At 39.1% G+C, this 25,580-nt stretch overlaps 2 protein-coding genes and 1 long non-coding RNA gene across 3 annotated transcripts; 1 reads left to right on the top strand and 2 right to left on the bottom strand.

Moving 5' to 3' along the window:
- Positions 1 to 621: 621 nt before the first annotated feature.
- LOC116249129 (uncharacterized) lies at positions 622 to 4,597 on the bottom strand. The gene is made up of 5 exons (XM_031622280.2): positions 3,680 to 4,597; positions 2,048 to 2,515; positions 1,564 to 1,941; positions 1,405 to 1,472; positions 622 to 1,020 (listed from the first exon to the last, which is right to left on the bottom strand). The coding sequence occupies exons 1-5, from the start codon at positions 4,340 to 4,342 to the stop codon at positions 807 to 809; spliced, it is 1,791 nt and encodes a 596-aa protein (XP_031478140.1). The 5' UTR covers positions 4,343 to 4,597; the 3' UTR covers positions 622 to 806.
- Positions 4,598 to 10,582: 5,985 nt separating this feature from the next.
- On the top strand, positions 10,583 to 23,824 carry LOC116247072 (uncharacterized). Its single transcript, XR_004170788.2, has 3 exons — positions 10,583 to 10,788; positions 11,339 to 11,512; positions 23,473 to 23,824. It is a non-coding gene; the product is annotated as an uncharacterized LOC116247072 (long non-coding RNA).
- Positions 14,219 to 15,673, bottom strand: LOC116247071 (signal recognition particle 43 kDa protein, chloroplastic). Its single transcript, XM_031619025.2, has one exon. It carries the CDS (start codon positions 15,547 to 15,549, stop codon positions 14,377 to 14,379), a length of 1,173 nt encoding a protein of 390 aa, XP_031474885.1. The 5' UTR covers positions 15,550 to 15,673; the 3' UTR covers positions 14,219 to 14,376.
- Positions 23,825 to 25,580: the final 1,756 nt, after the last annotated feature.

Here is a 25,580-nt window from a genome sequence, read left to right as displayed (position 1 = left end):
TACATACGATCCCTTTAAAACCTTATTGTATTACAAACAAGACACTAAAACAAATCTATGATACGAAACTAGTCGTTAAGAGTTAAATGGCAAAAATGAGATGATATTATAAAAAACAGGTGATTTTTTTAATATCACGCTTTTATGGCACCAAATAATAATGATGTGCCACGAGATGTTTATAAATGACAAGTTGAAGCTCAAGGTACAGATGCCACGAACCAGACTTGAATTTAAGGAATTTAATTACTTTCACTTGGTAATGAAAATAAGAACCAATTAATGATTTAATCTTTCATAATCAGCAGCAAAATGAAAATATGCAGAATATTAAGTTCTAGTTCGCAGAACCCACACCCCAGTCAATTGTTGAAATGCTACAAAATCACGTATACATTAGATTTTTTGAAAAGGTTTACTTGTATAAGGCTGTCATTAGATCCGAACTTCTAAATAAATACTTCCGATAAGATCCATGACATACTCGAGTCTGCTTCATATATATGGGGAAAATGTAGAAGATTCGTGCTTAGTTCTTGATTTCAACAAAGCTTGTGCACCATTACTCTCCTTTGCAACATTAATGCAAAACGAGGCACAATAGATGGAAGAAGCAGAAGGTAGACGATGGAACACGTAGCAAATTTCCACTGCAACACAGATACGATTTTACACATGCCACAGGCTTCAAACAATACCGCAAGACTGAACTAGAGTATCAGTATGTGTTGTATACAGCCACAAACTGGAAGATCGCGAAAAGCAAAAAAGACGGCACTGGCAAATAGGAGAAGACTCGTATGCAGCTAACTCGACAGGAATGATGACATTGCCCGCTTGAAATCGAACTGTTGCAGTGATGAAGACGGGAAAAGCCTTTTATCTGGAGTCCAGAAACCTCCTTGATGAGGTAGAACTATCCGCTGCTTACAAGAGCTTTTGCCTTCATCGGGCTTAGTGGACGGCATTTCTTTCTTTTTCTTGACAAACTCGAAGAATTTGGCAACTTGGCCAGCATATCTATCCGAGAGACAACGTTAACGCATCAGTTAGAAAATACAGCAGAAGGCATGATACAACAAAGATAAAAACCCAAGAAGAACAAGGAACTTCCTCCAAGTTCCTGGAAACATCTACTTTTTCTCCACAATTCAGACTAATAAAGAACATAACAAGCAAATAGAAGTTCTTTTAACACCACATCCTGTTACGCTTCAGAACCATCATTTACTCTCTTTCTCCCACACAAACACAGGAGCGCACACGGTTGTCAAAGTGAACTACTTGGACAGATACACTCAGTTATATTATAAATTTGACTGCATAATGATCTAGATATGAAAATCTAGAACATGGAAAATGCAAGTGCAAGGTGCACAAGAGTGATAATAATTGCAATCATACCTTTCCTTTGCTTCAATGTCTTTGTTGAAATCAATGTTGGGTTCACAATCTAGAACCAGAGCTGGCACCTGCATGTGGAGACAGCAAATTTCATAAGGACTCCTTACATTTCCCAGTCATGGCAGTCAAAAAAGTTAATCATGGTTAATGAATGCCAACCTTTTGGATACTAGAATGCATATGGTTCCCTTCCAAATAAAACACACGATCTCTTATATCAGGATGAAGGGAGCTGTCCACATGGAGAGGTAACTGACTAACTGATATTACTCCATGATTTCCGCTCTTGAAAGGAAACAACCAGCTCTCGTGCTTTTCATGCAAGTCACGGAGATAATCCAGTGAAACACCACCTTCTTCTGTCCTCTTCCTCAGCAACATCCGCTTATGGCAGGTATCAGGACTGGCTCTTAGATATATGAAACCGTCAGGAATAAGCCCAGGAAGACAGGAAACAACTGGATCAAACCATGAATCATAGATGCTGATTTCCATCTCATTCATCCAGTTAGCTTCATGCACAGCACGAACGAAAACCTTCATTTCAACACCATATAGAAGAAACCATCCTTCAAAATTCATTCATAAAAAGTTAACAAGAAATCAAATACAAAACTGAACACTTCGAAGCTATAAGCAATACCATTCGATCACTAAAAACACTTCTTTCCATCAGACGCAGTGGCTTAATTCCACCAGCAGATTCCCGTTCTTGCATCACCCTTGTCACGAAAACATAATTCTGGAAAGTATAGGCATATCTCTGGGGTTCTGCATAGAATGCATCTAGTATATTGAAATGATCGGGTCCAATATCCTGCCACTTTGAAATAGGCTCAGGAACCACTTCCACAAGGTCACGCAATTCAAGTGTTTCATTGGCTATTCTTTGAAGGAAAGTTGTCTTCCCAACACTTATATTCCCCTCCACACAGAACGTAATCCTCTTTTTCTGAGAAGAATGCTTGTCAGACTCGGAGCTTGCCTCTTTAAGCTCTTCATCGACACTATCCTTTATAAAGGAGGTTATGCTTTCGGCATGGTTTTTGTGAATGATCCCTACAGAGCTCTGTAAATATTCAACCATCTTCTGACTGGATTCTCCAAAGAACTGGATGAGGATGAAATTGGTTAGAAACAAATGCACAGACAATGACAAGTACAATAATCAAATTTTGAAAGAGAAAATTATGATATATGCATTACATATTCACTAGACTAATTTTTTCTTTAAGGTATAATTTCTCTTCATAAACATGAGTATAAGCACTAAAACACCAAAAGACATTGATCCAAAAAGGGATTTTAAACCACAACAAAAAGAAAGAAGGCAACAAAAATCCCTCCAGGACTAACAAATTTACCACAGGGACAGGCACCGACGGTAAACTATTTTAATCTAACAAAGATTGAATTATCGAATAGTAACCGAAGCTTTGAAACAAGCCAAAATCCAATAGACTAATAAGTCACTTTGCAAGCCCGCCAGCCCAATCAATGATGATTCATAACAAAAAGGTGGAAGAATCCACAGGTGCCATACTTCTTTTGTGGAAAAACTTCACAACTTGTTCAACAACTCGAACTCGTAGAGAAAGAAGGGCCAGAAGTTACATAATCATTCAGTAAGTTAACTAGCAAGCTTAGCAATTCAAGACAAAAAAAAAGAGAAAGAGAGAGCGAGAGCGAGAGGGAAAATTTTCTTCCCTGTACAATGCCCTGTATATACAATATGCAACAACAAAATCGAATAAAAGCGCTTATAGATCCAAGGGATCTTTCTTATTAGGGCGTCATGTCTCTTGTAAAGATACCATGTTGCTTACTTCTTTCGAAATGGACACATCATCAATGTTTCATGTGTCGATGGCTTCACCGGACAAAACTATTATCCCACGCTGTGCAAGTTCCTGCAAATTTTCAGATTTATTAACTATAAATATTTATCACAGACCCAGAAATACGGTGGTCGGCTTCCATTTGCAAGAGAGAAATGATGGACTCCCACAAAAACAAGTTGGTCGTCATGTCAACATCATCTGAATGCATTTGCAGCATCATCAAAAAATATCTATTTAGTACATTGCCTCCAAAATGGACCTCCACAACTAAAACACTGTGGTTGGTTTCGTTGTCATATGCCTAGCTCTGGCATTTAATGCAATGAATAATCTATTAAAGAAGAAAATGCAACACACACAGCACCCGCCAAATACCATAAGAAGAGGAAAACATGTAACGCTCATAGCTGATAACAGAAACCATTTTCTGATACCTTGTCTCTGTACAGTTGCTTAAGATCTGCAACTCCTTCGATGCCATTGTCAACAAGCTTCCTCAGATTACGGGGGCCGACGCCGGGAATAGTCAAAAGGTCGGCACTCCCCTGAAGACCAGCAAGTCCCGCACAAGCCGGACCCGGCGGGCACAAGGACGGCGAAGAAGCGGATGAAGAAGAAGAGCTCCTTTGCCGTCTCTCCTTATACAAGCGCTTCTGCTGCCGACCACCCGCGACCCCCTCATTCGCTTTCTCCTCCTCAGCTGCTCCCGCCACTTCCTCAAACTCCGTTTCCTTCCCCGCGCCACTCAAAGCCTCTTCCTTCGAGGACGCGGCGCAAGGTCCGGCCGGCCGGCCGTGCAGCCAGGCGGCGCCGGCGACCCCGGTCCCTTCCTTATAAACCACCCAAACCCTGGCAGCCACGCCATTGTGGTAGACGGCACGGCAGCCGCAGGAGGGCTGTTGCCTGGGGTGGTGCGAAGAAGGGGGAATGGAGAGAGGGTTCCGAGGGTAGCGGCGGAGGGGCTTAGCGGCGGGGAGTGGGTGGTGGGGGCGGGGGAGGGCAGGCATGGCAAGGAAGCCGAAGAGGTGGCGGGTGCTTCCCAAGGCGGAGGAGACCGGGAAGAAGGGAGGAGGACTCCTGCTCCACAGCTTGTGCATCACTCTCTATCATCCCTTTGCATTCATCTCCTTCTTAGACCACCACCACACCCACTATCCAAGTTTCCTCTTCCTCTTACCAACACCTCCTCCTTCTGCAACACCAAGATGGAGCTCGGTCCTCTCTGCTCGTATGTCTGCTGTCCCCAGATATAGAACAAAGAGTCGCCAGGCAAAGAAGGTTTTGGAGGGTTTTTTATATCTTCGCCAGAGAGAAAGGAACTCGTTTCCGGATTTTTGGTCTGCAGACCGAGGCAAAGCAGGGGATGCCCTAATTTAAAATTTACTGAAAAGTAAATCAAAAAAAATTTGAAGGTATTTTCTAAAAAACAGAAAAGCCCACATTTTCTTCTTAATTCTAAAAGCCGTCGCATATACTTTCAGATTTCTGTACAGGCTATACTTTCCAATTTGCAGCAGTCAAACGAGAGCCTGACCTGGTTATTGTTCGCTTAGTACATAATAGCTAGATTTTTCATATTTCTCGAGGAGAGATTTTTTATTTTTTTTGTTCGAGGGTTGCCAGAAACCGTGGCCACCTTCACTCTTCCGGTCTGTGGTGTACATTTTATTCCTGAAACACGAAGCCTTCTTTCTAAATTTACCTAAAATGCGAGCCCCTGAATGAATATGTGGAATGTATAGCCCTTCAAATCTTTGTTGTCCATGTGGACGGCGGGTTGCCGCCAGGCGCAGGCTTCCCACTAGCTATATTTTATAAATACAAAATCTTGGCCGAAAATTATATACGCGTGCATTTGAGGCGGAGCACGTGTTGCATTATATGTGCGACGTTAAGATTATCACGGAAGCATCGTTTTAGCTCCAAACGAAGAATGCAAATTTTTATGGTTCTTCATTTCAAGCTGTTGCTCCTAACTTTTACTTAAGCTGATCTCATTTTTATTCGCGGAAACCGAAATCTTAGCTAAAATAAGCTTTTTAAAATTCATGAATGCGTGGTTAGTGTCTTCATAAGTTGTTTTGATGAGAAAAGGTAACACAATGTTTTGCATTCAATAAGCTTAAATATACCTAGTCGTTTTGAGTGGCGAAGTTTCTTTAGTTTGATTATTGTGATATATATTTGCACTGCAAATAGTAGCACGTGTGGCACTCGAGTTGAATAATGTTCAATATGATCATCTAGGTCCTGAAACAGCTCTAAACCTCGAAAGGAGTAGGGAAAGATGAAAAGGGCTTTGGCTTTTCGGCTCTAAACTTCAGAGCTCTTTTGATGCTTTGGAAATATAAAAACAGAATTAATTTTTCAGAATTTTGTTTTTAAAATTGGTGAATTGGAAACACAACTGACATTTCCAAAAACTTGGACCGACCTCTTGGGCATGGACAAAAATTCTAGAAAGATGTTTTTGCAATCGGCCTCAATGGCTAGATTTTTTAAGTTTATTTCTAAGTGAATAGTATATTTCAAAACCATCAAACGAGCCAGCAAAATGACTAGGGGCAAGTAGGTTCTTTTTCTGTTTATCTATCAAAAACACCATGTTTTTATTTTCGATAAATATTAATGTGAATATAGATATCGTGATGACCTACGAATCAATGAATATCACATTATGTTTCTCCAAAAGAAAACATAATGTTCTTAAAACATGTACTTTATAAAGATCAAGTGGATTACATTATGTTCATCTTGTGAAACGCCTATAAGTTATTGAAAATTTATTCTAACTAAGCCTTAGAGGGCTGTTTACGAGATGTTGCTTCATTACCTTCTTAACTGCCAAATGTAGATAGTTTTATTTTATTTTATTTACAGCTTTATTTTTCATCCAAGCAACCGTTGGTTTATCCCTTAGCATTAGCAATGAAAGATTTAGCGACACTAAGAGGTCGTTTGATTGTTGTCCGTTGGGACAGGACAGACAGGACGTCCTGTCCATTACACTACTGTCTTGTCCTCTTAGACAATGGTGTTCCCATGTATAAGTAAATACAGTTTTTTCGATTAAACTAAGTTAACATTTGATTACCATGCTTGAATCGATATGATATATTTGAGATATTAGATTTCAGAACTTCAAATATTTTATTCTTAATAAGAGCTTCAAATCGTTTACTTGGTGAATATATAAATTCCATCGTGACATAAAAGCATCTCTCTCTCTTTCCTCCTTCATTTTAACTTGAATAATGCGAACCAGAGAAACTGAAAATTTTGAATTAATGGTTCCCAAGCTTACCATTTAGGAGGCGTTTGATGGTTTGGAATTTTGATTCAATAATGAAAATTACAAGTCATAATTCCTTCTCAAACTGAAATGGAATCAAAATTCCATGTTTCAGTTTCCTAATTTTATAAACAAAATACCTTGTTTGTTTAACGATTCCAATTTTTTAAAAAATGAGCAAGCTAAAATTTCATGATTCCAAATACATCAAGTGCCCCTAATCTAATATTTATTTGATAGTCCCTTTATACGAAGACAGCCTTATAGTGTCACTAGTGGATGCTTCAGATTTAAGACCACAAACAAAGGGGCGTTTGATAGCCTTATCTTTGAGATCCTTGAGATTTAATAGCATGGATTTAAAATCTGGACTCTTCTCCCACCAATCTTAAAATCATACATTTTATATAAGGATCTCAAGTATGGATCTTAAGTCTGATGATCATTAGTTTGATGAACTATGGATTTTATCATAGATCTTTAACCACATCAACAAAAACGTGTCCATGTCAGATCCACATCAGTTCTATGAATTTAAAATCTGAAATAATAAAAACAAACCCGTAGGTGAATTTGATGGTAGCTTCAGGTAAAGTCTTGCCTATATAAATGGTTTGTTGAACTTTTCTAGCCCCTAAAGAGAAGAGCATCAAGGTTTATCTCTCTAGTGGAAGGCCAACCAACGTGCTGTTGGAGATGGAGCTCTTCTTCCTTTTCTTATTGAATCTTTTGCTTTTCAGTGCATGATTATCTGGTCCAATAGTTTTCGTTTTCCCCACTATATAATTTGATTATCTAGAACTACTTTTCATTTAAGAGCTCATCTCAACAGATATATATATATATATATATCTTTCCTTTTTAAGAAAATCCAATACAATGCCATAATCTTATGATATATCCAATTTTTTTACCGAACCTTTGCACAGTTTATTTTCAAGTCAGAAGAAACGTTGAGAGGAAAGGCACTAATGGGTTCTTCATAAAAGCGAGCAAACTTTTTTTCATTAAAAAAAAATGCTGACATCCATCAATGCGAAATTTCCCTCGATTTCAAATACGAACTTTTAAAGCGAAAGTAAAACACACGTTGCTTCGTGAATTTGGATACATTCGCGAAAAATTGCATTCCAGAAAACACAAGGTTCCCGTTTTAAAGTAGTTTTAAAGGCAACTCGTGTGTATGTATTAACAACGCATGAGGATATTTTAGTAATTTGATACAGTAATTTTTTTCCAGGTTTCAGTGTTTCACTTTTGTGCTTATGGGGATGGGTCTACCATTTAATTAACAAGGGCATTTCGGTCATTTCAATCACAATATTGGTGAGGGTCATGAAGTATAACTTGCTGCATTCTAACTTCAAGCCATATTCACAAAATAATGTCTTGGAGCAGTTTTTTTTTTATAATAAAGTGAATTTAAAAAAAAAGATAACTATTTTAAAATTTTAAAAAATTAAAAATAAAAAAAATAAAATAAGTGAAAAACTAATAACACGAAAAGATAAGTAGATTTTTAACAAATAAAAATAAAAAAAGAAATTGTTTGACATTAAAAAAACTGAAAAAACATGTTAAAAATGCGTTTTTTTAGTTTGTAACTTTTCTTTTTCAAAAAACGCTTTTTTTCAAGTATTGAAAGACTAGTTAATTTGTTTCGTTTTTTTTTTAAAAAAAAAGGAACATTTTCTTGAACTATGCATTCAAACAAATATAGTAAAAAAATGAACAACATATAAACAAATTAATAATAATAATATGGTCAACCTGTTTCAACCTGAACCGTGGATCTCATGGCCCTAGTTTTGCATCTGTCATTGTGGGCGAGGGAGATGACCACAGAGTCCAGTGTTGTTTGTTGGTGTTGGGAGTAGCGATCTACCACCACTCTATTCTGACCTTCCCCGACCATGTGATGTGATCCCTTTTGAATTGATACGCAGTGAATAAAGCCCAATGCGAGGATGGGTTTTTGGCAGGATATTGAAAAGAAATGGCCAAAGGGCACACTCACCCGGGCGTTGCTCCCAAACAGTTATGGACAGTGCTCTTTAAAACCCCTTGGATTTCATTTTCCCATCACCCTAATACAAAAACAAGGGGCACGACGACGATTGGCCAAGGGCATAATAGTTCTCCACATTTATATATATATATATATATATGTGTCGACTGACTGAATGAGTGTTGACTCTAAGTTTTGCTTGCCATTTTGATACGTCAAATGAGGGCCATTCATATTTTTTTTATATAACAGTAATCAAGTTTCACATAAACAGGTGAAACTTTAAGTGAAACTTTTTAAGTATAGATAAATCCTTTTGGCCATCTCTTTTTAGCCTTTGTTTGTACATCAAAAAAACTTCCATGCACAACCAAACATTGAAGTTATAAAATGCCTCAAAAGCTTAGTGCCATCATATAAGATGGTGTATATAGGACCTCTAACTTTTGTTTCACTTGAACATCACTGGGTATTCTGAATCTATTTTTGCTTACTTTCCATTTTGCTTACAATGTTTTTGGTTTATGCTTTTGTCTAGAGCATCCTCCCACAAGTCCCAAGTGAATGTTGGAGATTATTTATTTGGGGTTATAGACATTTGAATTTTGTAAGAGGCCTCGGCCATCCTATGTAAGTAATGTTGAGATTTTTTTTCAAACCTCTTTGTTTACATCGTTCTTATAATCAATGCAATCTATGCCCATTGCAAGAGCATCACTCCATTTTCTTGCAATCTTTGATTTCCTTGCACCCTTGCTATTCTCAAGTCTTGCACCCACTCTTGAGCCCATTTAGGCTTATGGTGAAGGAGCTATTGCCGCACCGCACGTGCTGAAGAAGGTGAGCCCGTGACACTAATGGCTAGACATTTAATATTATGTATTCAAACATTACCTTACCTTGGTGAGATAAATAGTCTTGTAAAGTGGATGATATGGTTCGTAGGCATAAATTTGCACCAACATATCTCATTTTTTTTTTAATGCACATTTCGTTTCGTGGACCCTTGTTTGTAATAGGTACAGGTCAATTTAATACACTTTCTGGTGCAAAGCTTTCTTCATTAGGAGTCAGTCAGGAATCGTGGTGCACTCGACATCTACTTTTAAGAAAGGCAAATGACTCCTGCAAGTATTGGTTTCTGCCTTTTTTTTTTTCTGTTTGAAAAGTTTTGCATTTTAACTTCTAACTTGTTTTTCTTTTTATTTTTGTGATCATTATTTACACAAGGAATAGATTATAAGAGCATAATTAACTTTCAAACGGAAAAAAACAAAAACATGATGTATGTTTGAATGATTTACATTTACACGTTCGTAAATCAAGAGATAGACATCTAGATGATTTATTGTTTAATTAACCAAAAACAGGTTTTTTATGAAGAATTAATGTAAACAAAAAAGGCCACTGTGTATTACGACACTCATTTTTCATGTAGTTTATAAACTAGTTTTTTTTTTTTTTTTCAATGTTTACTTGTGAGAAACCACCTTCGAATATAACAGTCTCAAGGGTATATCCTTATATCTCTAATATCCAAACTTGCTTTGGAAACTTATGATACAACTTTTTAACTTTGGTGTCGTATTCTGTTTGATGCATAGGAAAAGTACTGTGGATCAAAATAATTTCCTCCTGTTCATACCATTTTCCTCTGCAACATACAAAACAAGAAACTTTACCATGCGTTTTTCATTGATTTTGAAAAAAATTCCTACACAAAAAATTAGACCTTTCTAAGCCCGACTTTTTTCCATAATAATTTTACCGTTCTGTGCATCAAACGTTGGTAAAGAATTACCTTACTAAAGTGTGGCTACACTGCTGCGACTAGAGGCCCAAAACTTATAAATCAGTTTCCCTGTGCTACCCTTTACAGTGTCGTGTCATCTACTTGTCACTGTGACACGAGCCTTGAGTCACAGTCTATGCTGGCGGAAGAGTGTGCCGACGGCATATGTTGTGAGGGGAGGGAAAGGAAAAGGTGAGGCAAACTAGTTCCCGCCAAAAGGCTGAAAGGGGGAGCGCTCACGAGTCGCGAGAGGGAACCGTCTCCTTCTTCTTCCACGACTTTCTGTGCCATCTCCTTCCTTTCCCATCCCTTCCCTATCCCCGTTCTTCTCGATCCTTCTTCCTCGCGCTTCTCTGTTTGGCTGTTTGATTTCCCCCTCCCTGCGGATGAGCGAAATTCCTCTGTGAACGATCAGTTATTCATGGCGCCCTTTATCTCTGGTTGCTCTGAGGTAAACATCTCTCTCTCTCTCTCTCTCTCTCTCTCTCTCTCTCTCCATCTCCACGATTTAGAGAGTTTCAGCGATCGGGGACCGAAACTTATTTGGAGACATGCTATCTTTTGATTCTCTTAATGGATCCCTCAGAACTCTAGACCGATCATCCAACTCTCCAAGCTTGATTCCCGTTGTCTGTCGTTTCCATCAATTAAATATACATATATTTCTTTTCTCGGAAAGCTAATATCTGGTTTTTTTTTAATATTCTTTTTTCGCTAGCATTTACGGGGGAAACTGGTAGAGAGTGAAGAAGATAGACAGTCAATGTTTGAACTTTGAAGCTGTCGTCGAGTGCCTACTATATCTTGGTCTATTTCTTAATCATCACAATAGATTCCTTAGAACTCTAAATCTGCAGTCCAAATCCCCAAGCCTGCCGCCGTTTGCTTCTTGTTTCTCTCAAGTAGATATAATCTCAACCTAACCTTACTCTGTCTCTCTTATCGCTTCGGATCTCCAAGACCTATGATCTAGATTTTTATTTTTTCTTTTTTTTTTCCAGCAAAAGATGAGCCGTTACAAGCGAAGAACAACAGGGTGAAGAAGATCAGCGACTGATGATCGGAACTGGATTCAGACTCCTGTGATCTCTTGTATCTCTTTCCCTCATCGTCGTGGACCGTTTAGAAGTTTAGATTGGTCATCCTATTCACCGCGGATGCCCCTTCGTTGTCTGGTAAGCTCCATCACTTAACGAATTAGTATCTCGGTAAGTTCTCCTGCAAGTTTGTGGAAAATTAGTCATATCCTTAGTTTTCTGCAGTAATGTTAAGAATTTTATGTTCTATCTTTATCTATTCTTATTTCATTGTGAACTTGCTCAAATCTGATGCCTCTTTGGTTGCAAAATATACGGTTTTGATTTTCTGCACGCCCCCTTTTGGTTTCTGCTCCTTAGATTTTGACTTATGCGGAAATGCGAAAGGCAAATACGCTAAGGATTCAAGTGGTTTTGGTGTCAACATGGGTTAATCTACTTTCCTTGTCAAGTAAAGAGCGAAACCTTGTGAACCGATTATGTCTATGAGTGAAAGCCACCACAAACTCACTAAAATGCTGAACGAAAGCACATTTGACGAACAAAAATGTCCTTTATCTCTCCTTTAGTATTTTTTATAGACATCCTCGTGAGTCTAATTCTACTGAACAGCAGCTATTGTTCTATGCAGAAATATTTATCGTTCTTATTCTTGGAAAGGTTCAGATGCGCTTTAAGGTGGCCAATTGCCTAGGTTTTCAATAGCTAGTCATACATAGAGGTTGCTCAATCTGTAAAATGTAGAGGATAATGCCTGTTTCTATGAGGAAAAAATAATTTTCTCTAGTGTATGTCCATAAATTTCACTTCCACCTTTTTTCCTGCTAATCAAATATCAACGACATCTTCAGATAAGAAAACCATCATCTGAAGTTACTGATCAATAAATTGAAAAACTTGCAACTTGAAGTTGTCCAGAAGGCAGGATGCCACATGAAAATAAAATAAGCATGAAAATAGCCACTGACAATCAGTATAGACAGGTGATGCTGAGCTTTAGTTACAATTCATGAGACTTCACACTCCTCGATCTTCTGAAGTTGCACACTGGGACATCTATGCATCATGCCGGAAGGAGTTGCCCTAGATAGATCCCCAAGCTTCATGATTGGAAACTTTGTTGTTCATGGTCAGTCGCCCCATCTAGAACTGTGACTTACCATTGAACTCTTCTTTTTTAACCTACTTAATTCGTCAAACTCTATGAGCTATCTGGAAGTGCCAGACCTTCTTGCAGGCTGATAGCTCGTTAAACGATCACTTGGACAGTTCTTTTTGTTTGCCAAGAATTCTATGATGTAAAGTGATCCTTTTCCAGAGTTGTGGTGATAGTGAAGGCAATGAAAGAATATGGTTGGCTTCCTCAACATAAATTCACCGATGGCAACTAAATTGAAGATACACTACAATCCCATGATTCATACACTCTGAACTTGATGGATCTCTTTTCAGGTGTTAAAACCCATGCTGGCAGAAATTTAATTAAATAACTTAAGAAGCACAATGAAATGCTCCAGAACATGCTGTATAAAGATGATCTAAACAGCGTGAAAATACTTTGCGGTGTTAGTGAAGATATGCCTTTTCAAACACTTAGAATCAGGATTCAAATATACTCTAGTTTCAGTCTGACACTTCTCAACCTTTTGTAACCTGTTGACAACATGGAACTTTTAGTTTCTTTACGACAGTTTTGTTGGCCCATCTTATTTTACTGTAGAATCTCCTCCTGCAGAATGGCTGCTTCCTTTAAGCGCAAAATAATGCCATGGTCCTCGACTTTGTCATCACTTCCAATCAATTAAGAAATGGTTTAGCGGTAATTCTTTAGAAAGCTGATACTGCTTCAAGTAGATGGATAGATTGTAGAAGAATATAAATGCCATCTGGTATTCAGTATATTCAATTATAATACTTTCAAGGACTGAATCTATTGATGATGTCAGATTGATATCTTCTTGTACAAATGCAAGTGTTTCAAGGGAAACAGTGTCATGATTTATTTTACATGATTCATGCAGACTGAATATGAGAATTTTAATTTCAAGATTTTTATCATCCATAGCTGCCACACATGGCTAATTTAATTAGGGTAGTAGATGGATCTCAGTTTTCACAATTTATACAGAGAAGATGTAGTCAATCTCTTTGAGAAAATCAGGCCAAGTAAGGCAGATATTAAGATGTTGATAGGTTGAGGCCTTATTTACAATCTTACAAGGAGAATTACATTTGTCTTCCCATTTGTGCTACGCAATAGTGACATTTTAGCCCATTCAGAGGAGCAAGACAATGGTCAGCATGGCTGAGAAAAAGATATCGAGTTCATATAATTGATCTCCGACTTTTTATTTGTGCCTTACCCAAAAAATAGACTTCTCAAAGTCTTGTGAACATGATTTTTAGCTGATATTCAAAAGCATTTAATTCTGCATCCCGCAATGAATATCAAAGTGCACCACCAACATGAGTAACATGACAACAACTATGGATGATTTTTAGTTGGATCCATAAGAATATGTTTCAAAGTGAATCCTTGCTTTTCAGTAGAAAAAAATGGAAATAGATTCAGATGTGGATTATTTTTGTATTTCAGGACAAGGTTCCAATATTAGAGTGTGAGTTACAAGTTTCACCGATTTTGTTGTCCAAAGTAATGGAGTCATTCATGGGTAAATCGGTATAAAATTTGGGCAGTGTACTATACAAATGAGTTACTATAGAGCACATCAAGTGAATGTTTCTTTGAGGTACTTCTCTCGGAGGATCCGTCTTGTCAGTTGTCATACAAAGGAGAGGGAAACCTGCATTTGTTTTCTCATTTCCACATGTTCATCCATAATATATACTAACAAAATAGCCCCGAAAGGCTCGTTGTCATTCCACATTGCGTTTGTATACATCTCTCCCATCCATCACAGCACAAAAATTGATCCACTACAAGAAAAAAGGAGGTACCAAACAATTCCGAAATCCTTGCCAAGTTGCAAGGAATCAAACAATCAGCCATCCGTCTGACCTTCGACACCAGTAACCTCCCCAGGAGCCGGGGCTTCACCATGCTGCCGCTCAAACTCCGCCACCAGCTCCGGGTCGATGTTCTCCGCTTCCTCCCAAGTTGGCTCTTCCACGTCCTCCCACTTCACCAGATACTCCCACTTCCCTTCCTCGCTGCCCTCCCTCTTCCCTAGCACCGCCTCAGCGACGGCGTACTCCAGCCCAGCCTCGTAGTCCCTCACAAGATCTTCCCCAACAAACTTCTCTTCCACCCATTCTTTGTCTCCTCCATCCTTCCACAGCACCAAGTATTCCTTTCTCCGGCCATTAGTCCTCTTCCCCACAATTTGCTCCACTTCTGCGAATTCAAATATCGCCCCTTCGAGCTCCTTGATTACAGACTCGAGGCTCAATCGCCGGGCAAATTGCACGGGATTCGCCCGCGGCGTCTGCTCCAGCAGCTCTTTCGCGAGCTTCCCCGGCGTTCGCCCTCTTTGGTCCTCTAATTCTGGGTCTGCCCCACACTTCAGAAGCGTCCTGACTGCTCCCGGCTTCACGTACCCGGCTGCCATATGCAGTGCTGTAAATCCCACCTCGTCCTGCCAATCCAACGCCGCGCCGGCCTCCACTAGCAGCCGGATGCACTCCTCCGAACCCAGCCCGGTGACGAACATGAGCGCCGTTCGGCCGTTCTCGTCGACAGCGTCGACGTCGCGGAGGGAGCCGCCTTCCTGGGAAAGGAGGGAACGCAGGGCAGCCTCGTCGGCCTTCTTAGCGGCCGTCCACCAGGGGGTCTCGTACTCCGCGATGACGTCCTTCGCGATGTTCTGGGAAGGAATCCAAGAGGGTGTGTGCCCGTCTTTCCACTCGATGAGGTACTCCATTCTAGGGCCTTCGACCACCCTGCTCCCTATGATCCCCTTCACTTCTCCATACGCTTCTTCATCCTCTTGGACGCTCGTATTTTGTGTCGTAGAAGTCCTGGGGATGAAAGATTGGTGGTTCTTATGGATGGCAGAGTATAGCCTCTGGATGTTGGCGGAAGTGCCAGTGCCAGCAAAACTCGTGGATGGAGGGATGTGGATGGTAAAGGGGAGGCATTTGGTGAGATTGGAGGAAAGGGTCGACAGTGGAGGCTTGGGGGAGAGTGAGGAGTGGTGGGTAAGAATGGCATCCATCAGCGTGATGAGAGGAAGGAGAAACCAGGGAGTTCTTCACCAGTCTATGAGAAGTGTGAAAACGAGAGAGAGAACGAGCTAGATTTTGGGATAAGGAACCATATCCTCATGTTTCATGGTGCCATCTCTCTGGCACTGTGGGCAAAAGATGGAGCTTCAGAACTGGGCCGGGTCCTGCCACATGGTTTTGAATTTGGGGACCCACAACGCCAAAGGCTCGAACACGTGGTCCAATAAAAAGTGGGCTAGCTAGTTCACGGTGACAAGGGCAGCAAGTGGGTAGTTTAAACTCTGTTAGGTTATGAATAAGTAAGCAATGTCTTAGAGCCTTCAAGCTTGAAAAACGAGGTGGAGAAGGTAAGAAACCGTATGAAATTTAGAGATGACAAAAAAGATAGTTCAGGCTGGCAAATGCGCTTAACCAGCTGAGCTGCCCTTCTTCAAGCTCCCCTGTGGACAAGAGCGTTCTCACAAACGGTGAAGAGACATACCATGGAAGGGCGGAGTTCGAGCTCAATTTTAGGAGCGGCTGCATAAGTAGAACAAGAGCGACTTGTTTTTTAGGGAAAGGATTAGATTTTGTGAAATATATTTACGATATATAGCACATAATGTGTCATAAATGTAAATTAACTGCCCCTAAGCATCAAAGACTAGGAGTGGAGGCATAAAAAAGTTGGTCTAGTCACTCCAACTCCCAAATATGGGCATAACCTTGAAATACCATTAACTAGTTCACAGTCACAAAAGTATATCTAGAAGTTGGTAAAAACCAGACCTATTTGCGTAAGAAACAAATACCAGACTCATTAAAATTATTTATTACAATATTTTTTTTTTGCAACCTAACCTTATAGATGTAATATTAAGAGTGATTTGGTGAGAAACATATATTAAGTTATTCAAATGTTTTTTTAATAACAAAAATATGATTGGGTCATACAAATTTGAAACAAAATTTATACTCAATACATCACAAAGACAATGCTTAAAACTTAAAATAAAAGAAAAAAAATTGGCTTGGAAAAAGGCAACGGACTGGATACCTGACTCATGATGGGCTGGGCTTGAGCTGGTTATTTGACACTTGGACTAACTCGATTAAAAAAGTTCATCAAGCCGAGCTGGTCCGAACTCGGTCTGATATATACATGTCCGAACTCGGTCTGATATATACATATTTAGAACTCATCACTCCATATTTTTATTTTGTTCTCTCTTTTTCTGTCTTTATATATATATATATATATATATATATATATATATATATATATATATATAGCAATTGGTTCACTTAGAAACTCTTGATGCAGCGTTGATGACTCCCTTAAAAACTTTACCCTTAGAAACACTTGACACGTCACTAAGGTTGTGTTTGATAGCTAAGATCTAAAGCTTTATTAAAATGTGTGTTTTGGGAGATTCTCGACCTAGGTTTTAAATACCTGCAACATGTTAAAAACCATGAATTTAAGGTTGGATGAGGAGGGGGTCCCACTTTAAATTTATAGATATAAGATCATTTGAATCTCATATTACCATGAATCTCAGATCCATGGTGAAACAAATACAACCTAAAGGTTTATGAGATATTAACGTGTATATTAACCTGTGAAATGGTAAGAGTTTCAAATATGGGTGGACATCAAACTAAATACTTGACGGACATAAAATTGACGGTTGGGCGCGGCCCAATAACTAAGTGGGTTGAGCTTGGGTTGCTAGCAAGGGCTTCGTGCCAGACCGAGCCTGACTTTGTCGAGCTTGAGGCTAACTCAGGCCGACCAGATGCCTAGCTTTAGTTTGGATCAATTCTGACTTGAAACCGATCCAAACATACCATTGTCATACCAACATTCCAATACTAGTACCAATACCGCCGTATCATTAATGCTTCGGAGCACGGTATCATGAATAAAATTTAGAGCAAAACCATGCCGAAAATTTATTTATGACCATTAGTTCCTGACAGACAAAAGAAGTTTTTGCTTTTGTTTGGTAAGTAGGAAAATTTCAAGAAGGCTCCTAAGTTTACAATAGTTATTAAGAGCACTAGTATGGGGGACGTTTGATTGCCTCTGATTTTAAATCATCAGGATTGGAGATAAAACCCTCTCCATTATGAAAATAAATAAGATGTTTTTAGGTAAACTAAGCATTTCAAGTGCAGATTTTAGGTCAGATTTAAGATCCTTACTTTGATGAACTACGGACTGATCCTTACTTTGATGAACTATGGATTTTGCAGTGGAATTTTTACCACATCAACAAAAGGATACCACATTAGATCCATGGGTCTTAAATTTAAAATAATCAAACACCTTAATTCATTTTGTCAATGCAGCCCTAATTATTAACTCAGTTCAGGGAGTGATCAAGTAATCTCAAAATAAGTTTTACTCATGATCATTATTTTCCATAAACTTCTTGATTGTTCCAAGCAAGGCTAGTGCGAAGTTAATTATTTGCAGTTCAGTTTTTGTTTCTTTTATGGTAAGTCTGCGTCTATCAGTTTTATTATGTAGCAATGTTATAAAATTAAAGGTCGTTTTCAGTTATCTCAAACATCGAGAGTTGTATGAAAAATCTTGTCAAATCTAGAAGTTCTATGTGAACCGTCAAGGAAGATGCAAGTCGATATAAAGTTTTGATGAGGTCGAGATCGACAGAAAGAACAGTTTAATAATGTGATCAGCGTGAGCATGCAGTTGCAGTTCCACTTTCTGTTCTTTGGGCTGCCTCACTCGGCCCCAGCTTTTGATGTCTACACATGTATCTTCCTGTGAAGCAAGCGTTTCCGAACCTAGGTTGGGATTCTTCCGTTCTTTCAATGGCATGACATTCGTAGGATAGAATCTCATTATTTCTTGTTGGTTTATATTAAAGATGACTCGCAAGGAATGTAGTTGAAGAGAGGTTATGGTCCTATGGATGGACAAGGCATGGTGAATTGCTAGAATAAAAGCAGAGGATTTCATCTCAGAGTCAGACATGGCAAGCAACACGAAGGAGGCGATTAATTGAAGGAAACAAGATATGGTGACGTGCAATAATGGAAACAGGAATTCTCAGTTTCCATCCACGTAGTTGATCTGGTATAAATCTGTTCAGCCGAGAGTGTTTTCAATAGAAGAAAAGAAAAAGAAGTGGTTACCTCCTCAGACCGTGGGATTTTACGCATGCTTTGCGCACTCACTTATCGGGTGGCTATATACGGAGTCCTGAAAGTGTAGGTTGACTGATTAATAAAATGCAGTCTCGAGCCAAATCAAAATCTGATTAGAAAAGCAAATCCAACACCAGTAGCCGTTGCGGGCGTACTGTGATGATTCATGTCCAGAAATGAGGTGTTGGATGGTATTAGAGATATAATAGAACTTGAGCATTTTACAGCCTTATCTCAGATGCTCTGATCGATACCTGATTTCTAACTAACAACTAGATTTAGGCGCCAGTTGAGATTTCTCCTTTTCTGTGTATGATCCTCATAGATGATCGGATCTTATTACATGTGTTGACTACCTTATCTAGAAATGTGTGTTTTTTTTTCTTGCCCATTTGAGTTCAAACTTGGAATGAATTAATCGACCCATTTAGTCCTAACAGCAAGATAGAACCATCAAAATTTCAGATACTGCTTTTAGAACATTGTTGGTGAAGACAGTTTTGTGGAGCAGCAATAACAACAGCAGCAGCAGTAACAATAATAAGAATAAATGTAATCCTAGAATAGAGACGAGTTCCACAATTCAGCTTGATTTACTCAATAGAGATCGCCTTCCTATGGAATAGTGGAACGCGTCCATGGCTTGGTGAAACCGACAATCAACGAAACACACGGCCCGATCTGACCACTTGACTCGAAATTGGTCGGGAGAAAATCCCACATTTTCGTGCACCTGAATTTGGTTAGAAGAAATCTGATTTTCGCTGCCAGTTGGGACTCGATTTGGTCTTGCACTTACACCCAAACCATTTAACCCCTTCTCACTGGTGACAACGAGGGCTTCGTACTTCGTAGTCACATATGTGGTGAAGAACAATTGTGTTTCAGCCCTCTCAGGTAGCACAAAGGGTCCAACTGGCTGGTTGATCGAAATAGTTTCTGGAATGGTTGCAGGATATAGAGCATAAGCTGGCTGTTTTGGTTTAACAGGAATATTCAGCAAACGGTGGTGGTGAAGCAACAAGAAGTTTGGAGCTTTCCATATAATGCCATTTTGAATTCCTGGTCGATCTACCTCTGTCGGTGCGCATTCCATCTTTGTCAGATCCAATAATGTTAGATGGAAACGGAAGCATTGGTTTAGGGGCTGCTTAAGTTCGGTTGGTTGGTTCGGTGAGCTTCAAAGTAGGGACGATGCTAAAAATTTTTGGTTAAGGGTCACTAGTAATACATTTCAAATCTTTTAGGGGCATTGACATGTAAGTGAGAAAATTTTTTCAGAGTTGTCAACATAAAAATAAGTACTTGTGGGTTAGTTTGATCAACTGCCCACACGGTATCCACACCGGCCTCGGCCTTCGCCCCTGCTTCAAAGCTCGATCTGCTACGGGAATCTAGTGGTCGGGATTTTATCTGTGAGGTAATTGCCCTGCTCTTGGGGCAGGAGGTTGGGATGGCTTAACTATCTGTTAGTTTCTTGATTTTGCTGTTATTTGTTCCATTTTTATATTCCTTTTTTAGTAAATGAATTGGGGAATTCTGCAGCCCGCTTTCAGCGGAAAAAGGCCTCTAGAAACACGGCGAAGTGGGATGGCTTAAACCCTTCCAGTTAAAGGCGGTCCAAACTTTAATCCCCGAGAGGTAGGTACCCTCATATATATGGTCTAAGCAGTGGTATAACTTTGCTAGTAGGCGAAAGTGAGGGACACCGAGAGGCCTAACACAGAAAAATAAGTATAACATGAAACTATGCACCACAGCCAACATGAGACCGTTGTAAAGGTGATCGAGTTAATTCCCCCGACCTGCTTCAGCCAGTGCAAGGAGAAGAAAAGGTCGTGCCTAGAAATCCATTATAGTCAGTTTTGGGGCTTGACTTAAATAAACTAAAGCAATTATATTGAAGCACTTTGAGGCTCAAAGGTTATGCTTGCACTAAAAGAAAAAATTACGTCAAGGATCTTTAGCAATCACACTTGAAAAAAATAAAAAAAGACCATCATGATCTTTGCTTTCGTCCTTTTCAACGTGCTGAGGGACAAATAGTAATCTTCTTGACCATAGCCATTTATCTGCCGCATGCTTCAACAAGATAAATTATTTTAAGTCAAATGATCTCTTTTGGGTTACATTACTGTAGATAGAGATTGTCAAGATAGTTAGGTAAGGGTTCATTGGCTTATTGGAAAAAAGAAACGCATATATTTCCAAAAGAACTGCGAACACTTGGACGGTAAATGATCACTTCTCTATTCATGGCGCTATATATATATATATTTTGGGTGGCACGGCACTAGGGCACGTCCAATTTGCTCTGACGATGGCAAGACCATTTTGGAAAAAGACTTCGGAGAAGACTAGTGGTCCAGCCACGGCGTTATAGCTAAATGCTTGCCCTCGTGACGTTGCATATATTAATTATTTTTGTCACAGAGCCCTTGAAAGTAGTATTATTTGTTCGTTCAAAAGGAAATACTGATATAAATTAACTTCTAAAGCCATTATCTGAAATATCCTTCTTTAGTATGTGCATTGGGAAAGTAAAATATATGCTTGAAGGGTCCTGAGTCTCCTGACAACTTCCTGGTGTGAGAATAAATGACCAACTTTTTCAGGTGAAGAAGCGTTATACGGGTTCTGTAGCTTGTTCAATTTATTGAACTTTACGTTGAAAGGTTTCTGATATGGTTATACAGGAGAAAATACCCTCATGGTCAGGCCCTAAGCGACCAGCTGTCTTACATTATATCTAGATCTATGCACATGCTATGATCTTGGGTATGCATGTGTCGATCATAGTAGCAATCAAGCCCCTAAGAAAGTAGTATAATTTGTTTTCATAACGGAAGATTTGAGAATTTGCACGAGTAAATTTTTGTCACTGATCGGGAAAAGTACTCTCTGTCTCTGTCTTGTATAAGAACTTCGATCCCAGAAAAGTGAAGCAAGACTCTTGCTTTATGTGAGAATGAAGAGACTACTTTTACACGATAATGAACAGGCTTACCTGTTCTGGTAAAAATGTGGCCTCAGATTTTGCCAGTGCTCCTTGTTTTGGCATTTTGCTTTGGAACAATGAATCACATGTTCAGTTATGGCAAATTCTCTATCTGTTTACGTGTAATTTTTCTGGTGAGAAAGCATTCCACAGGTTCTCTGCGCGTGCTTCAGTAACCGTGCTCTGATGTCAAAAGGTATGTTATATGACTGCACCCAAGAACGTATCCACATATTTATGATGCCAAGTCTTCATATAATGAATATAATTAGTAGGATGGTGTCATAGCTTTGATTTTCTTGTATCATACGTTATATTTTACTCTCCAAGTCCATCTACCAGCTCTTCAGTTAGCCATTAATGAGATGCTTGGGAATGTGGCAAAGCTATTCTCGAGTTGAAGGAACTAACCGTAACTTTACTTAAGTCCCGATGTAGCTCTAGGCCCCGGGGGGTGTGGTGGGTGGGGGCTTCAGCCTTTCACCTGTTGGTGGGATTCCCTCCCACTCACTTGAAAATGAAGCTTATGGGAAATTTACTAAACAGCAATTCAATAACTAGGAGGAACTACTCGAAGTGCACTTAAATATATTAAGAAAGAAATTAGGCCTCTCCTTACAACAAAAATCTGGACTGATATATATGGTCTTTCTTTTTTATATCTGGCCTAAAGTGGGATATCACTATAACTTTTAGCAGGTTAAGTATGCATTAAATGCCTGATCTGGTCCGCGAACAAACACCCCTTTATAGGCAAGAAATGTTCTGATCTATGTAGGAAAAATTTCAACTCACACCCAGCTTCAGTAGGGATGAAGTTTAAGAATATAGACATCCAACCAGAACTGTGTAGTCCTAATGCATATTTCTCAGTATAAAAATATGCAACATGCCCCTTAACTATAATTCAACCCCTTAACCCATGCAACAGAGCAGTCTTCGTTAAGCTTTAGAGGAGATGCAATTTCTCGGTTATTGTTGCACTAACTATTGGCATTACCATTTATGAGGTTTGGTTACTGTATGAGAAGATCTTGTAGGATTACATTAGGTGAAAAGTTGTTGTCAACAGGTCATGGAGACTCCTTTTTGTGGACACAGTAAGATTCGCGATTTGTGCTATAAGTCGGTCCACTTAATGCTTACTGCTGCTCATAGGTTCTGAATTTCAGGGTTTTAATTGGTTCCGATATGATCTTAGTGCAAATATTTGGTTATAGGGAATCCCATTTCTCATGGATTTAGTTCATTTGGTTGAGAACACTGGCGGAGCCATAAATTTTTGGCTGTGGTATAGAAATTCTCATTTCTAAAGGGGCACAACATATATAAACAAGTAAATAATTGTAAAAAATCTATGTAAAAACATGTAACATAAATAAAAATTTTGTTGCTTGCCTACGCCAGCCTATATGTAGCTATGCTACTGCTTCGTGTCCTACATGAGTCTCAAGACCCAAGGATGGATCGTGTTCCACCAATCCAATAGCCTCTAAAAGTTGTTTGTCAAAGGTAACATATTTTGCTGTCTCCTGCTCAAAAAATAGAATAGATTCTTGGAACACTTGTAATGGTGTTCTAGGAATTTGTTTCCTTTTCTTTAGTAGGTTCATGTGAATTGTTACTGTTGCTAAACAGTCTGTTAAGTCTTTTACTATGTCAATGTTTATTTACGTTGTGTTGCGTTTGTATTTAGGCTTTCTTATAAGAACCTGATTCCAGGTTTTGTCTACAACTCATAGTTGGATTATGGTTTCAGGAACCGGGTTCAGGAACCGGACCTACCTTAATCTGTCGAGGGTGGAGCGAGATGAGTTCCTTAAGTGCGGACACTGGGTCGGGCCTTAGATTCGTTTTCTGGCAAATATGAATGATGCCCATATTTCTCTCCACTGGCCTGGGAATATTCCATACTCATATTTTTGAATTTTCCTGTGAGTTCAGATTTTTACTATTGTTTGCTAATAAATAGGACTTCCAGTTAAAGTCGTTTTGAATCATCTGAAGTTTTGAATACTGACTGTCTGATTTTTGTAAAGAAAATGGCATTGTACGTTTTAAAGAACAACTATAATAATATAGAAGGGACTGATATTGGTCCGTTTTTTCAATTCTAGCTGAAAATCAACTGATATTATAAAGGGTCACTGACAGATTCAGGCTGATATAGGCTCATATTGAGCACGCTGTATTTTAGCTTGAGTCAGTGGGCCGTCAAGAAAGCAACCTTGTGACAATTGGCAGCAAACAAGCCGGGTTTCCCTGAAAAGTTCTGATGGCCCTTATTGGAATTTTGACCAAGTTCTGGATCTCTAATGAAAATTATTCTGATAGGTAGAGCCCTTGAGTGCGTCCGGTTTCTATTCCGCACGTTGGATGCTCAAATGGTGGAAGCATCTTTTGAGCCTATTTTTGTTTTGTAGTGGGAGCTTCATTCGATACCGGAGATGTGAGATGAGAAAAGTTTTGGGTTGGAAAGCCAATTGGACCACGACCCAAGTCCAACCAGTTGAGAGAGTCAGAGAGAGAGAGAGAGAGAGAGTCAGTTTTTTAGGTATCAAATATCGAAAAACGAAAATCTTAAGTGCGCCAAAGTTGTGAGTTTCGACCTTTTCTCATAAAAACATTTATGAAATGAGCAAACTTAAATGGTTGAACTATTTTAGTTTGATAAATATAACATAGCTGGTTGGTCGTGTTAGAGGCCTTTAAAAAGACAGGTCATGCGTGCTATACTTTTGAGTATTAAGTGGTGAAACAAAGTACCTTTTTTAAAAAATACACTACTGTCATAATTAAGGCTCATGCAGTTTAGGACCTTAGAGACAGGAAGAATGGGGAGCCTTTCTGTCTCTTTACTTATATATAAGTCACCATGTTTGGTCTTGGGATGTGATTCTATACCTTGGTAGAGGCAAAAGTTAGGTTCATGTGAATGCCACCCTTTTGTGGAATTTTCTGATGATTAGAAAATATTAAGATAAACATTTTAAAAGACTTTTCGAGAAAAAAAAAATTATGCAATGGTTTAATCCTACGATCAATCAACAGTTTAATTCCACTTACAATGTCTGATTACTCGAAACAGACGGGATGTGTCTGCAATTAGGCAAATGGGAAGGACTTGCTTTTGCTGACCCCAGTTAAGCACCTGAAGAAAGCACACTAGGAAGTTCTTTTGTTTTATTTTGCTTAATCTACGAGATGTTGTTTATCCTCTTCTGTTTACTTGAATAAGCAGTGGATCAAGTCGATGATAAGAACCATGTATTCTCCATTATCAAGTTTAGGTGAAGGTAAAGCCGTTCAATTTTCTCCTCAACAAAAGTGGAAAGCGACTTTGAAGTACATAGATTTATTAATTAGTGACCATGAGAAAATTCTAATAATCAATGTCAATAAAAAAAGGCAGAATCATGTTTTGTGAGGACCTGGAGAAGTTTATGGAAAACACTTTCTAATGGATCCTGTCTCTCACTCTTTCTGTTTCTCTCTCTCTCTCTCCCGTACACCCTGATTCTGGTGAGCCTGTTAGTGTTACAGGTTAAAGGCTGAGGGTGAAGTCATGCGACCTTTCAGGATAAAGGTTGCGGTCAGGGGCGAAGGGAAGGGGGGCTGGTAGGGGTCTTGGCCTCCTTTCGATTTTAAAAACTTTAAAAATTTATATGTAAATCTACAAAATTTTAGTTTAATATATATACAAAATTTGAAATTTTTTATTTTGACCTCTGTTAAAATTTCAAAACTATAGTTTTGGCTCTTATGATAAAAAATTACTGACTCCAACCCCTTGTTGTTGCACCCTTTTTCTGTGTTGTGTGTGTTGCATGTGTGCGTGTGAAAGAATGTGACAGTATTCCACTGTGC

The sequence above is a fragment of the Nymphaea colorata genome, chromosome 2 (assembly GCF_008831285.2).
Source record: "Nymphaea colorata isolate Beijing-Zhang1983 chromosome 2, ASM883128v2, whole genome shotgun sequence".
Classification (NCBI taxonomy): Eukaryota; Viridiplantae; Streptophyta; class Magnoliopsida; order Nymphaeales; family Nymphaeaceae; genus Nymphaea; species Nymphaea colorata.
This window is presented reverse-complemented; position numbering and strand designations above follow the sequence as displayed.

Excerpts from the sequence above, each read along its gene's own strand:
- LOC116249129 (XM_031622280.2), bottom strand. The coding sequence starts at position 4,342 with ATGCACAAGCTGTGGAGCAGGAGTCCTCCTCCCTTCTTCCCGGTCTCC. Across the intron at positions 2,516-3,679 it reads AGCAACTGTACAGAGACAAG|TTCTTTGGAGAATCCAGTCA; the intron begins GTATCAGAAAAT and ends ATCCTCATCCAG. Across the intron at positions 1,021-1,404 it reads GACATTGAAGCAAAGGAAAG|ATATGCTGGCCAAGTTGCCA; the intron begins GTATGATTGCAA and ends TCTCTCGGATAG.
- LOC116247071 (XM_031619025.2), bottom strand. The coding sequence starts at position 15,549 with ATGGATGCCATTCTTACCCACCACTCCTCACTCTCCCCCAAGCCTCCA.